Source organism: Silurus aristotelis, assembly GCF_946808225.1.
Source record: "Silurus aristotelis genome assembly, chromosome: 1".
Classification (NCBI taxonomy): domain Eukaryota; kingdom Metazoa; phylum Chordata; class Actinopteri; order Siluriformes; family Siluridae; genus Silurus; species Silurus aristotelis.
Genome location: NC_139574.1, coordinates 2,040,826 through 2,056,740, shown reverse-complemented (window position 1 = coordinate 2,056,740; position 15,915 = coordinate 2,040,826). Strand labels below are relative to the sequence as shown.

At 40.9% G+C, this 15,915-nt stretch overlaps 1 protein-coding gene across 1 annotated transcript in view; it reads left to right on the top strand.

Annotated features, from left to right (window-relative positions):
* The window catches only part of LOC310727127 (uncharacterized protein), a 564,745-nt gene that overhangs the window by 426,897 nt on the left and 121,933 nt on the right, over positions 1 to 15,915 (top strand). Inside the window, exons 31-32 of the mRNA XM_083543328.1 lie at positions 8,711 to 8,884; positions 9,055 to 9,231. Coding sequence (XP_083399454.1) covers positions 8,711 to 8,884; positions 9,055 to 9,231 — 351 coding nt within the window. The remainder of the gene's footprint in view (positions 1 to 8,710; positions 8,885 to 9,054; positions 9,232 to 15,915) is intronic.

The window sequence follows — 15,915 nt, the reverse complement described above, 5'->3', positions numbered from 1 at the left end:
GAACCTCCTGGCCTCAGCCAGAACACTGAAGATGGGTGGTGGACGGGTCTTCCAGCATGACATTGACCTAAAACACATGGCCAAGGCAACAATATGAGGGTCTTGTAGCCCATTCCAGCCTTGTGCTGGTCTACACTCTTGTCCCTGACGTCCTTTGACAGCACTTTGGTCTTTCCCATGGTGGTGAAGAGGTTTAAATGGAACAGGCTGATTCTGTGACTGGTGTCTTTTATACACATAATGCGTTGATATTAGGAGTTTTGTCTTAAAGGCACAGGAGACATTTGGGTCTGTGGGAGTCAGAATTCGACAAGGGATCAAATATTTATTCCACTCCATCAAATACAAATGAATTTAGAACCTTTCATTAATGTTTTATTGAAGTTAAATTAAAATAATTACATTTTTAGACTGTTTATTTCTTCGTTAGGGGGTAAATTTGCAAAATAAGCAGTAGATCAGATCATTATTTCCCCCACTGTGCTACGCTTAGACTGCCATAGATCAGATTTCTATATCTGTAATGAGATTGTTGTAATAATGAATCGTTCATTTTAATGAATTGGAGAAACTCGTTGATAAAAACAGACTGAATGATTCACCAATAGAACTGATTTGGTTTAAATCACTGATTTAATGATCCTGTTGCTGTTTAAGCTGAAATGTCTGCATTTCTTTCTGAAGCTGCTGTTGTGTGTAACTTATTATTCACTTTTATTATCTTATTATCACTCAGTTTATAATCATTCAGACAGTGTTTCAGTTGTCTGTGTGTGAGACCATACAATAGTGCCAAGTGCTGTTGTCATTGTTATGGGGTTTATAAAGAACCTTTAGGCTAAAAATTAACAATCATAAGTGTATCATAAGTGTATCATCTTTTTGTTTGTTTTTGAATAAGATTTTAGTGTAAAAAGTCAAGTCAAGTCAAGTCAAGTTTATTTGTATAGCGCTTTTCACAACAGACATTGTCTCAAAGCAGCTTTACAGAAAACAACAGTGAAGGTGAATGGTGTGCGTTTGTCCCTGATGAGCAGCCGTGGCGACAGTGGCAAGGAAAAACTCCCTTAGATGATATGAGGAAGAAACCTTGAGAGGAACCAGACTCAAAGGGGAACCCATCCTCATATGGGTGACATCAAAAGTTTGGTCATAAATCTTTCAACAATACAGAACAATTTGTGATCATCATAGATCCAGCATCAGCTTCTCCATGCCAGGGCCTTTAAACACTCGGCATCTACTTCTCCATGATCATCCATAGGTCCATAATCTTCACGAGGTGGGACGTGACTGGAGCTGGCCAAACCTCAGGAAGCCTCGGGATGGGGAGAGAAAGAGAAGCAGTGGAGAGGAATTAGCGTAGCTGCTGTTCATGATATTAACAGCACAAGTTGATAATGTGCATGTGATCAGATGTTCTGGAGCACAAGGTTGTGATGTGATGTGTGTGATGTGTGTTATGTGTAGGCTTTGCTAAAAAGATATGTTTTTAATCTGCACTTAAACTGGGAGAGTGTATCTGAACCCCGAACACTGTCAGGAAGACTATTCCAGAGTTTAGGAGCTAAATGTGAAAATGCTCTACCTCCTTTAGTGGACTTTGCTATTCTAGGAACTACTAGAAGCCCAGAGTTTTGAGATCTCAGGGAGCGTGACGGATTGTAGCGTGTTAAGAGACTGGATAGATACATGGGAGCCAAACCATTTAGTGCTTTATAAGTGAGTAGCAGTAGTTTGTAGTCTATTCGAAACTTAATAGGAAGCCAATGTAGGGACGATAAGATTGGGGTTATATGATCGTATTTTCTTGACCTAGTAAGAACTCTTGCTGCGGCATTCTGAACTAACTGAAGCTTGTTTATTAATGATGCAGGACATCCACCTAGTAATGCATTACAGTAGTCTATTCTAGAGGTCATAAACGCATGGACGAGCTTCTCTGCATCGGATATAGATAACATATTTCTTAGCTTAGAAATATTTCTAAGGTGAAAGAAGGCTGTTTTTGTAACTTGATTGATGTGATTTTTGAAAGATAAGTTGCTGTCTAAAATAACTCCCAGGTCTTTTACCGTTGAACTAGTAGTTACAGAACAACCGTCTAAATGCAGGCTGAGATGCTGGAGCTTCTGTGTACTATTTTTTGGGCCGATGAGCAAAATCTCCGTTTTATCAGGATTTAATAGCAGAAAGTTATGGGTCATCCAATCTCTTATTTCTTCAACACACTCAGTTATGCGAGCTAATTGAGCTGTATCGCCTGGTTTGGATGAAATATATAGCTGGGTATCATCAGCATAACAATGGAAGCTAATTCCATGCCTTCTAATAATATTTCCTAATGGAAGCATGTATATTGTAAAAAGCAGGGGTCCCAGAACTGACCCTTGTGGCACGCCATAATTTACTAGCATTATCCTGGATAGCTCTCCATTTAAATCTACGAAATGGTAACGATTGGACAGGTAGGATTTAAACCAGCTTAATGCCTGTCCCTGAATACCGATGTAATTCTGTAAGCGATCGAGGAGAAGATCATGATCTATAGTGTCGAACGCAGCACTAAGATCTAGTAAAACTAATAGGGAGATGTAGCCTTGGTCTGAAGCTAAAAACAGGTCGTTAGTGATTTTAACTAGAGCAGTTTCTGTGCTATGATGGGGCCTAAAACCTGACTGAAACTCTTCAAAGATATTGTTCTCCTGCAAGTGGTTACATAACTGGGCAGCGACAATCTTTTCTAAAATCTTAGACATAAATGGGAGATTTGAAATTGGTCTGTAATTCGATAGCGTGTTTGGATCCAGATTAGGTTTTTTAATGAGGGGCTTAATAACTGCTAACTTGAGGGATTTAGGGACATGACCTAACGATAGTGAGGAGTTAATAATATTGAGAAGAGGCTCACCAGCTGTATATAACACTTCCTTCAGTAGTTTAGTGGGAATTGGATCTAACTGACATGTTGTTGATTTAGCTTTCATAATAGCATCATACAGCTCTTCCTGTCCTATACATGTAAAACAGTGTAGTTGTGGGGTTGTAAGTACGATTGTGTCGGGAGATGCTGTCAGAGGTTGAACTGCCACAATTGTTTTTCGAATGTTATCTATTTTTTCAGTGAAGAAATTCATAAAGTCTTCACTACTAAACTGTGATGGAACACATTTTTCAGATCCCTGATTTGTTGTTAATTTAGCGACTGTACTGAAAAGGAACCTGGGATTGTTTTTGTTATTTTCTATGAGTTTGCTCAGGTGTTTAGCTCTAGCAGCTTTTAGCGCCTGTCTGTAGCTAAGCATACTGTCTTTATACGCAATTCTAAATACCTCCAATTTAGTTTTCCTCCATTTTCTCTCCAGATTACGTGTTGTTCTCTTTAGGGCATGCGTATGACTATTATACCAAGGTGCAGGTGCTTGTTCTCGAACCTTTTTTAACCGGATGGGGGCAACAGTGTCTAAAGTGCTAGTGAGGATAAGGTCTATGTTGTTCGCCATCTCATCAAGATGATCAGCATTTATGGGTTTAATGTGAAACTGAGATAAATCAGGCAGGTTATTTATGAATCTGTCCTTAGTGGTTGGAATAATAGTCCTACCAGGTCGATAACGTGGTGAAACACGGTTAATCTGCTCTACCGGTAGTGTGTACAGTAGGAGATAATGGTCTGTGATGTCATCACTCTGGGGTAAAATATCTATATCAGTGACGTCTGCTCCGTGGGATATTATTAAGTCTAGTGTGTGGTTAAAACGGTGGGTTGGTCTGGTGACGTTTTGTTTAACTCCAAAAGAGTTTAGTAAATCGACAAATGATAATCCTAGGGCATCGTTTTCATCTACATGAATATTAAAATCTCCTACAAGCAGCACTTTATCAAAGCTGATCAGGAGGTCTGAGAGAAAACAAGCAAACTCATGAAGAAAATCAGCGTAGGGTCCTGGGGGTCTGTACACGGTGACCAGAGCGAGTTTTCTATGCATCTCTGAAAGTGCAATTTTAAGAACGAGCACTTCAAATGATTTAAAGCTGAATCCTAATCTCTGACTAACATTAAGAGAAGCACTATAAATGGTTCCTACACCCCCCCCACGACCAGACTGACGGGGCTCATGCTTATAAACATATCCTGACGGTGTCGACTCGTTTAGACCCATATAATCACCTGGTTTAATCCAGGTCTCAGTGAGACAGAGTGCATCGAGATTATTATCTGTGATCATCTCATTTACAATCAGTGCTTTGGGTGCAAGTGATCTAATGTTTAAAAGACCGAACTTTAGAACTTTGTTGTGTTTGTTTATCTGGCATTTTTCAGTTTTAACTGCAATAAGATTATTTCTGGATCTTGTGTATGTAATTCTTGGTTTTACTACACGAGGAATAGATACGGTTTCTATAAACTGGGCTGTGTGTGAACTTGTAACTATTTGGTCTGTACCCTAACCCTAACCCTAGGTCAGAGTCTCCTGCCTTTTTGTTCACCCTGGGTGAAGGTGATCCAGTCTGTCTGATATGATGCTTGTTTAAATACATAAAAACATCCAGAAGCTGATTGAGGAAGTAAATTCAATAAAGTAAATGTACTGAACTGAAGAAATGTGAAATGCAAAATAAAACAAAAGAAATGATGCAGCTTGCAGGTTCCATGTGCGCAGTCAAAAGCAGTGTTGGGCAACGTTACTTTTAAAAGTACATTACAATATTGAGTTACTCCCCAAAAAAGTAACTAATTACGTTACTTAGTTACTTTTTATGGAAAGTAATGCGTTATATTACTTTTGCGTTACTTGTATCTCTTTCACGCCTTACAGGTGTAACAGGTGTAATAACTTCTTAGAGAACAATAAGATGATTGACTAAATTTTGACCACAAGGCTGAACACTTTCCAGTCGCACTTCTGTACACTGCTTTTCAATCTGCCTTCACCGTCAGGAATGTAACTATCGTTCGTGTATATAAGGTCGAGGGTGTGGGCTACACAGGGGATGTGGAGGGAGAACATACCTTTCACTGTCATCACGTGAAACATCGTGCAGTTCCGTAAATATGACCTCGTCCTCGTCTACATCATTCTCTGCTTCATCATCAACTTTTACAAAGTTCAAGCTATTATCAGTGACCGTGGCAGTTTATCCTCTCTCTCTCTCTCTCTCTCTCTCTCTCTCTCTCTCTCTCTCTCTCTCTCTCTGTCTGTCTCTCTCTCTCTCTCTCTCTCTCTCTGTCTCTCTCTCTCTCTCTCTCTCTCTCTCTGTCTCTCTCTCTCTCTCTCTCTCTCTCTCTCTCTCTCTCTCTCTCTCTCTCTCCGCTGCGATGGCATCGTACATGTGTCTCCCACGGAAAACGTTTATTCTGAGCAGTCTATAGATCTGCAGTGGTGGAACCATATTCCAAGTCGGCAAAAGTTTTCTTTAGTTCTGTCTCCATTTCCATATATGCCTTATAAGCCCTCCCCCGCACACACACATCTGTAGTGCTGTGCTTTGCATGCAGATGTTTTTTTTTAAGTGGTATTTTTTGCAGTTGACGAGCTTTTCACCAACACATAATCTACACTTAACCATTATTCCTTTCTCCTGTTCCTCAACTATTTCAAAATAATAAGAACACTTCCATCACAGTGATGTAATTCTTTAGTTTGCCATCTCCGCTTCTGACCAGCTTCTGTTCCCGCTGCTCGCACGTATGACTGCGCGATTCTACGTGACTACGTTCATTTTAATTCAGTATTTTTTTTATGCAAAATAATTTAACTGAATAGTAACTCGCATTACTTTTTTAAAAAAGTAACTCAGATATTAATGTGTAAATTTATAAAGTAACGCGCTACTTTACTCGTTACTCCAGAAAAGTAATATTATTACATAACGCACGTTACTTGTAACGCGTTACCCCCAACACTGGTCAAAAGACTGTACGTATGGACCAGCACCCCCTATTAGTCAGGGGGTGGTATATCCTTTTTTATGAGCTATTTCTTTAATGCATATAGAAATAGAAATAACAACCATAAATAATCTACAAGAATTGAATAACATAGTGAATATAGATAGTTTGTTATGTTCTGATTTATCATCATTTCTCTTCCAGGTGTGTGTGTGTGTGTGCGCCACCGCCCCACTCCCAACTAAAACTGCTTCACTCTTTTCCCCAGTTTACTTTTGCTGATGATAAAAACTCAGTCTTCTAAACTTTCTGCCCACATTTAAAACAAATCATTTTGTCATCAGTGTAAACCCTGTACTTACAAATTACGTTTAGTTCGTTCAGACCAAACACACACCACCCAGACACTCCTCTACACAAATACACACACACACCACCCAGACACTGTGTTCCAACCGTTAACACACACTCCTCTACACTCACACACTCCACCCACACTCCTCTACACAAATACACACACACCACCCAGACACTGTGTTCCAACCGTTAACACACACTCCTCTACACTCACACACTCCACCCACACTCCTCTACACAAATACACACACACACCACCCAGACACTGTGTTCCAACCGTTAACACACACTCCTCTACACTCACACACTCCACCCACACTCCTCTACACAAATACACACACACCACCCAGACACTGTGTTCCAACCGTTAACACACACTCCTCTACACTCACACACTCCACCCACACTCCTCTACACAAATACACACACACACCACCCAGACACTGTGTTCCAACCGTTAACACACACTCCTCTACACTCACACACTCCACCCACACTCCTCTACACAAATACACACACACCACCCAGACACTGTGTTCCAACCGTTAACACACACTCCTCTACACTCACACACTCCACCCACACTCCTCTACACAAATACACACACACACCACCCAGACACTGTGTTCCAACCGTTAACACACACTCCTCTACACTCACACACTCCACCCACACTCCTCTACACAAATACACACACACACCACCCAGACACTGTGTTCCAATCGTTAACACACACTCCTCTACACTCACACACTCCACCCACACTCCTCTACACAAATACACACACACACCACCCAGACACTGTGTTCCAACCGTTAACACACACTCCTCTACACTCACACACTCCACCCACACTCCTCTACACAAATACACACACACCACCCAGACACTGTGTTCCAACCGTTAACACACACTCCTCTACACTCACACACTCCACCCACACTCCTCTACACAACTACACACACACACCACCCAGACACTGTGTTCCAACCGTTAACACACACTCCTCTACACTCACACACTCCACCCACACTCCTCTACACAAATACACACACACACCACCCAGACACTGTGTTCCAACCGTTAACACACACTCCTCTACACTCACACACTCCACCCACACTCCTCTACACAAATACACACACACCACCCAGACACTGTGTTCCAACCGTTAACACACACTCCTCTACACTCACACACTCCACCCACACTCCTCTACACAAATACACACACACACCACCCAGACACTGTGTTCCAACCGTTAACACACACTCCTCTACACTCACACACTCCACCCACACGTCTCTACACAAATACACACACACACCACCCAGACACTGTGTTCCAACCGTTAACACACACTCCTCTACACTCACACACTCCACCCACACTCCTCTACACAAATACACACACACACACCACCCAGACACTGTGTTCCAACCGTTAACACAGACTCCTCTACACTCACACACTCCACCCACACTTCTCTACACAAATACACACACACACCACCCAGACACTGTGTTCCAACCGTTAACACACACTCCTCTACACTCACACACTCCACCCACACTCCTCTACACAAATACACACACACACCACCCAGACACTGTGTTCCAACCGTTAACACACACTCCTCTACACTCACACACTCCACCCACACTTCTCTACACAAATACACACACACACCACCCAGACACTGTGTTCCAACCGTTAACACACACTCCTCTACACTCACACACTCCACCCACACTCCTCTACACAAATACACACACACACCACCCAGACACTGTGTTCCAACCGTTAACACACACTCCTCTACACTCACACACTCCACCCACACTTCTCTACACAAATACACACACACCACCCAGACACTGTGTTCCAACCGTTAACACACACTCCTCTACACTCACACACTCCACCCACACTCCTCTACACAAATACACACACACCACCCAGACACTGTGTTCCAACCGTTAACACACACTCCTCTACACTCACACACTCCACCCACACACCGTGTCCTAACTGCTATAGTTTTCCACATTTATAAATAACAAACACTGAAATAGAGGTTTTTTTTTATGTTTAATCTGGAGTTGTGTGTGTGTGTGTGTGTGTGTGTGTGTGTGTGTGTGTGTGTGTGTGTGTGTGTGTGTGTGTGTGTGTGTGTGAGATGTCAGTGTTCTGATTTATAATAATTTCTCTCCCAGGGTGTGTGTGTGTGTGTGTGTGTGTGTGTGTGTGTGTGTGTGTGTGTGTGTGTGTGTGTGTGTGTTTCAGATGTCAGTGTTCTGATTTATCATCATTTCTCTCCCAGGTTGTGTGTGTGTGTGTGTGTGTGTGTGTGTGTGTGTGTGTGTGTGTGTGTGTGTGTGTGTGTGTGTGTGTGTGTGTGTTTGTGCGTGTGTGTGTTTGAGATGTCAGTGTTCTGATTTATCATCATTTCTCTCCCAGGTTGTGTGAGTGTAATCTCACAGGTGAAAGTTGTAAATTTCTGTCCTCAGTTCTCAGTTCAAACTCCTCCAGTCTGAGAGAACTGAACCTGAGTGAGAATAACCTGCAGGATTCAGGAGTGAAGCTGCTCTCTGCTGGACTGGAGAATCCACACTGTACACTGGAGATACTGAGGTCAGATCATCACTTAAACACTGTAGATCCTGCATTTCTGTCATATGGCTGTTTTAGATTAATACAATGTTGTGTGTCCTGAAGCACAATTTAAATAAAGCAGCAAAAACTGCTATAGTTTTCCAGATTCATAAATAAAGTCTGATCTATAATTGTTGATCTCTCTACAGGCTGGATCTCTGCAGTATTACAGGTGAAGGTTGTGCTGCTCTGGTTTCAGCTCTGAGGTCAAACACCTCATCACACCTGAGAGAACTGAATCTGAACTACAATGAACCAGGAGAATCAGAAGTGAAGCTGCTCTCTGATCTACTGAAGGATCCACACTGTAATCTGGAGACACTACAGTGAGTTACTGAGTTACTGTTCATTTGTATGCAGGTTCTACATTTCTGTTCATGTTCTAGTGGAATGTGTGTATTTGGGGCTCTGCAGTATAAATCCTGTACATTGGAACTGTTAAACACTCAAACAGCTTTAAATTCTGTCAGTATTGGTGAGTGGAAGGAAGGAACCAAATGCAGGATGCGAGCAGGTGTGAGGTGAAAAAAAGTTTTTAACGAATAATGAGGCAGGGAAAAAAACACGGCAAACAATCCAAAGCCAAAAGCCAAACCGAGTCCGATAAAACAGTCCATAATCCAAGAGCAGACAGACAGGACAATTGGGCAAGGGTAAAAAACTAAATCCAGTAAACAGTTCAGGGTCTAAACACAGGCAAACCATGCAAGGCCAGCTGAGACAAAACTGAGTGCAGGAACAGTCCAAAAATCAGACACGACAAACCGAGCAATATAGGGCAGCGCAAAAACATTAACCAAAATCAGTGTCAAGTCCAAACCAGGAATAGAGCAGAAACAGGGATCAGGGACAGGATCAGGGACTGGCAGGGTGGCAACGGTAGTCTCAGAGACAAGGAATCCGGTGAGATAAACTGGCCCTGACTTTAAGTCTTATTGTCCTTAAATACCGGGTGGCAGGGAAAAACATCAAGATGGCACTGACTCTAAAGAGCGAACCGCGAACCAGGAACAGGAAGTGAGCACCACGAGCCCAGAAAAACTGGACAGATTCTGAAGATCAACACTGATTTTGTGTAGAGTGTAAATACTGATTATGATGAATGTAATAAAAATCTGATCATTTTACTCTCCTTTATTACAGGATCTGATCTGAGACTCACACACAGAGGATTATGAGGAGAAACTCAAAAACACAAACATGATCAACATGTAATGTATTTTATGATAATATTTATTTTAGAATAGCCTTTATTTGTCACATATACATTACAGCACAGTTAAATGTTGTTCTTCAAGAAATGTTGTTCTTCGCAATTTTAAATGTAATAGAAATGTGATTTGTACAATCTGTACGAAGTCCGAGTCAGTACGAGCACAAACTACTGGAAAAGTTCAAACTGATGGAATGAAGTCAGAACACAAAGTGCATCACAGTTTGCTGTGTATGGAGCTGATTAGCTGCTGAGCAGTCAAGAGGGTCCATGCAGACCCTGTACACCACCCAAAGCTCCTGTACTGGACAAATCACAACTTACAGGACTTTAAGGATCTGTTGCTCACATCTTGGGTCCAGAAACCACAGCACACATTCAGAGGTTATGGGGATTCACACGCTGTCTGGTGTTCACAGATTTTTCCAGCCTATTATTCTGCTGTCAAACAATCACAGATCAATCAAGACAGCAGTACAAACCGAGTGGGGTTACTTACAAAAGTACAGGGGTTTGGTAGTATAAAGGTATTATATCAGTTTTGCTTTATAACATACATTAGTCAACTTATAGGTGGACAAAAAGTTATATAACGATTGAAATATTAACTTTATAAATTTCCCCTACTGTTGATCTGATCTGTGTGATGTTCATTAAATAAACACTCTGAACAGAAACATGGATGAACTGGTGTGTAGCTTCTTTATTTCTTTATCACTCAGATTCAACATGAGCTTAAGCTTCTCTACACCTTTTAGTTCTGTTTTTATTCTTATGTATCTGCTACTTGTATATTTGGTTCTACTGCCATCTAGAGAACAATAACAGGAACAACAACTAATCACTACATCTTTCCTTAAGAATAAAATAGAAACTGTATTGCATGAATAACAGAGTCTATAGAGCATTAGTCAACTAAACTAAACTAAACTAAACTAAACTAAACAACTAAATTAAAACAGTGGATCTGTTTAGAACATTTCAAATGTAATGAGGCATAAAGTCATTTACAGAGTAAGTCGATCGGGTTTCTTTATGATACGTGATGATCTTAGTGCTGGAGAGTCATTTGTTTCTGAAGAATGAACACTGTCCAGGAGAATGGAAGAAGATGAAGACTGTCATCTGTTCTGATGACAGATGATCTTGGATTTACTTCTTCTGAGATGACAGCTTTTTTGTCCCAGCAGTTGGTATCTTCCACTCTCACAACATCATTCTTTAATAACACTTTAGCATTTTTGTCTCTTTTTGAGAGCTTTCTGTTTCTACCTTACAGTTCCACCACTCACTGTGTGGAAAGCGTCGTTCTTATTATTCATTAATGGTTCTGCAGGAGATGCACCATGTTCAAGTGGTGTTTGCTCGATAGCTCCCAAGAACTAAATATTGATCTGACTTGACTTCTGATGCTTTTTGAGCAATTGATTCACCAAATGCACCCATTTTCAGCTTTTTCATTGGACTGAGCAGGATGGGAACTTAAAGTCACATGTTTAAAATCATTCTCTTTAGTTGTAGCATGTTATCACTCACCACTACCAGCGGAATGCCATGCCTGGCAAATATTCACTTCATATGCTGAATTACACATGTACATGTGGAGTTAAACAGCAGGGTGATTTCTGGATGACTAGAAATATAATCCACTACCAGCAAGTTCTCCTTTCCATGGAAATGAAACAGATCAGTTCTCACTTTCTGCCATGGATACTGAAGTCTGTCTGGTGTGATCATAAGTCCTCTTGCTTTCTTGTGTAGATGTTTTAGACACACTTAACAAGAACTGATCATTTTCTCAATCTCAGAATGATGTTATCATAATTATTGATGATTATTTGTGGTACAGAGAGTGTACATTTTATTACTATGTAAAAAGTTACACAGAGGCCACTTTAAGTGTTTCTTTTTTTCTTTCTGTGTACATTTGAAGATTTAAATATCAAATCTCATAATGAGGGAAAATAAGATTATTAAAATAATGAAAATGTATTCTTGGTTGTGTATCTGCATATGTAACAACAAAAATACACTGAATGTCAACATAAATATATTTAATTGAAATTGTAGCTGCTGTTATATTAAAGACCCCGCCCACTTTTATACACTCCATGTTTGTACATGTACTTTGTACTGCTCTTTACCCACTGCACTGATTCTTATAATGTTTGTGTGTGTGTGTGTGTGTGTGTGTGTGTGTGTGTGTGTGTGTGTGTGTGTGTGTGTGTGTGTGTGTGTGTGTGTGTGTTCACTTCTAGTTACTCTTTAGTGGACCAAGCCATTTTATATGGAAGTGAAAGAAAAACCTTTTATGCAAAAAGAACAATATACAAGAGTAAAACATGGTAAATATGTAAATCTAAAGCTATAATATATAAATTAATAAACTAGATGAAGCACAGTTCAGTTAATTTTATTATACAGTTGATTGACAGTTTACTGTAGGATTTATTTTAAATAGAATACATGCCACATTGAAGTGAAGAAGTGAATCTAACTTCCTACCATATCATAGCAACTTTCTAGCAATCAGCTTGAACAATATTTCAACCCCCCCCCCCCGCCTCCCCCAAACACACACACACACACACACACACACACACACACACACACACACACACACACACACACACAACCACATACGACCTTTGTCATGCATCTTTCAATTAGAAATAATGTGTGTGTGTGTGTGTGTGTGTGTGTGTGTGTGTGTGTGTGTGTGTGTGTGTGTGTGTGTGTGTGTGTGTGTGTGTGTGTGTGTGTGTCTGTGTGTGTATGTGTGTGTGTCAGTGAGATTTCTGACACCCCTCCCCTGCAATTCCTCTTCTTTGGACCAAATCATTTTTGTGGAAGTGAAAGTAAAAACGCCATTTAATGAAGAAAGGACCTAAAACATTTCCAGGAGAAAAACACAGTAAGTGTGTAAATCTAAAGCTAGAAGATGTGAATGTTATGAATCTACACTGGATGAAGAACAGTTCAGGTGATTCTTCCTGAAGTTGGCTCTTCCACAGTTTACTGTACACTGTAAAACCTGATAAGTAAGTTCAACTCAAACCATTTGAGGAAATGAATTGCTTTGAATGATTTAGGTTGAATAACTTAATAATTTACATATAAACAATCACTCGATTTGATTACAAGTAACTAGGTATATATAAACTTTTTTTTATAACTTAACCAAGTTGTTAGAAGTATTAATTGCAATGGGTTAAATGAAATTAAATCTATTATGTAATATACAGCTATTTGTGGTTTTATGTTAAATAAATTAATGTGTTAAAGTATTTTTTTTTATTAAGTAAGACTAACTTGAATGAATTTTCTTAATGGCAATGTTACCACGTAAGTTAAATGTACTCATTCCTTTCCACAACAAACAATTATTACATTCTAATTGCAACAACTTATTTATTTTGTGTTTCAACTCAATTCATTTGAGGAAATAGATATTTAATACCATATAAGTGCTACTAAAACAATATAAGACACCAACATCCTGAAACAACTCAACCAGTTTATTTGGTTGAAATCTAAAATTTTATTTAGGAATAAAAGACATTTCAATGCCAACAGCAGTGTTATAATTTTCACTTAAATTACTTAACTTACAACATCTTTAAGTGTGACTATTAATGCATTGCTATACATATTTATATTTAAGTTTATATACTTAAATAAAAATATGTGATCCAAAAATATAAACTGTACAGTGCCGGTCAAACATTTGAACACCTTTTTTTTCTTTATTTTATTCTTTTTATTTTATTACTGTTAACATTGTACATTAACAAACATTAAAATCCAAACTATAAAAGAACATGTATGGAATTATGTAGTAAATAAAAACAAGTTAAACAACCCAGGATCGTTTTTTATATTTTAGATTATCAAAAGTAACTACATGCAGCTTTGATGACAGCTTGGAAAACTTTTGGCATTCTCTCAGTCAGTCTAATCCAAAATGGTTTTCCAACAATCTTTCCAACAAAGCTGTAATCAAAGCAAAATGTAGTCACTTAAAAAAGAAAAAGAAAACATAATCCAAGTTATTTAACATGTTTTAATTAAATAAATAGCTCTATACATGTTGTTTAATAGTTTTGCTTCTTCAGTATTAATGTACAATGTTAAAAATAACAAAGATAAAGATAAACACTGAATGAGAAGGTTTGTCCAAACTTTTGACTGCTACTGTATATGATACATAAAAGTCGGAAGAGGCTAATTTTCACCTACCCCCACATACCTTGAACTGTAATTCTGAAAATGTTCACATAAATGCATTTTTATCTTTAAACATGTAATTGAATTTTTTTTTTAATCTGACCTGAAGGGGTGGGATAAAAAGAACTGATTAGTTTACCTGGAATGACCAATGAATTTAAACAGCATTGTGTAATTAGTCTAACAGAAGTTAGTCTTTTAGTTCAGCAATGGAAGGAGCTTCTTCTTCTTTTGGCTTCTCCCATTAGGGGTTGCCACAGCGGATCATCCGTCTCTATACCCCCCTGTCCTCTTTCAAACCAACAACCTGCATTTCCCCTTCAGGAACTCGAGCTGCGTCGAAACGCTATGGGAACGCCCCTGCATGACCACGCTCTGAACCACGTGTGAAATCTAGCCAATAGGCAAGCCGTGACGTCATAGACAGGCGACGTCACGTAAACCAGGAAGCTACAAAATGGCTGTGCGGTGGTAGCGACATTAGCTTCTGCTCGTTCAGGTAAGCGCTTTGAGTGTGTTATCTGTGCAGTCATGAGCTTATATGCAGGCAGAATTCCGTCTGCGTGTTTCCTGCTTGCCCCGATTCATTTCGGGGGGGTGACACGCAGCCGATGTGTTGTTTGCTTAGCTTAGGAGCGTGCTTAGTCGGCTCTCGAGGGTATCGGTTGTTAGCATTTTAGCCGTGCGGCTATGCGCTCCCGGCTGCGAGGCGAGCTCCCGTTCCCCAGGGATTGCGCTCGTTTTGCAGTTCCTTCTCCGGTGCGTGTGACGCGGTGCTCCGTATTCTTCCTCCGAGGTGGGGGAATTTCGGGGAGCGCTCTCCGAGGTGAGCGCTCTCCCTTGCGGCTTCGGCTCTCGATGGTATCGGCTGTTAGCATTTTAGCCGTGTGGCTATGCGCTCCCGGCTGCTAGCCGAGCTCCTGTCCCCCGGGATTGCGCTCGTTTGGAAACGGTTCTTTTCCTGGTGCGTGTGACGCGGTGCTCCGTATTCTTCCTCTGAGGTGGGGGAATTTCGGAGAGCGCTCTCCGAGGTGGGCGCTCTCCCTCGAAGCTTCGGCTCTCGATGGTATCGGCTGTTAGCATTAGCCGTGTGGCTATGCGCTCTCGGCTGCTAGCCGAGCTCCCGTTCCCCGGGGAGAGCGCTCGTTTGGAATCAGGTCTTTCCCGGTGTGTGTGACGCGGTGCTCCGTATTTCTTCCTCCGAGGTGGATGAAATTTCGGGAAATTAGGGGAAGCATGCCTGGCGGCTGCTTCTTCTCCCGGTGCGGGCGGCGCAGCATTGCATGTCTCTCGCTCCAAGGAGGATGAGATGATGGATGCTAGCGAGCCTGCGGACTCCTCACAGCCTGTGCTGTATGTGGGGCTCCTTGAGGTCGTGGCACGGGCCGGATTTAGCTTGGATTTAGCTTGCCGGTCGTGTGGCAGAAGCAGCGCGCACTCAGTGAGCTGGTTGTGCGTTTCCTGCGCCCTATGTCACAGCCTCAGTGCCTTCCCTGATCTGCGCACGGAGGTGTCTGGGTCCTGGAAGGCCCGTGTGCGCGCGTGCTTTTCCGATGTTCTTTCGCTGTGC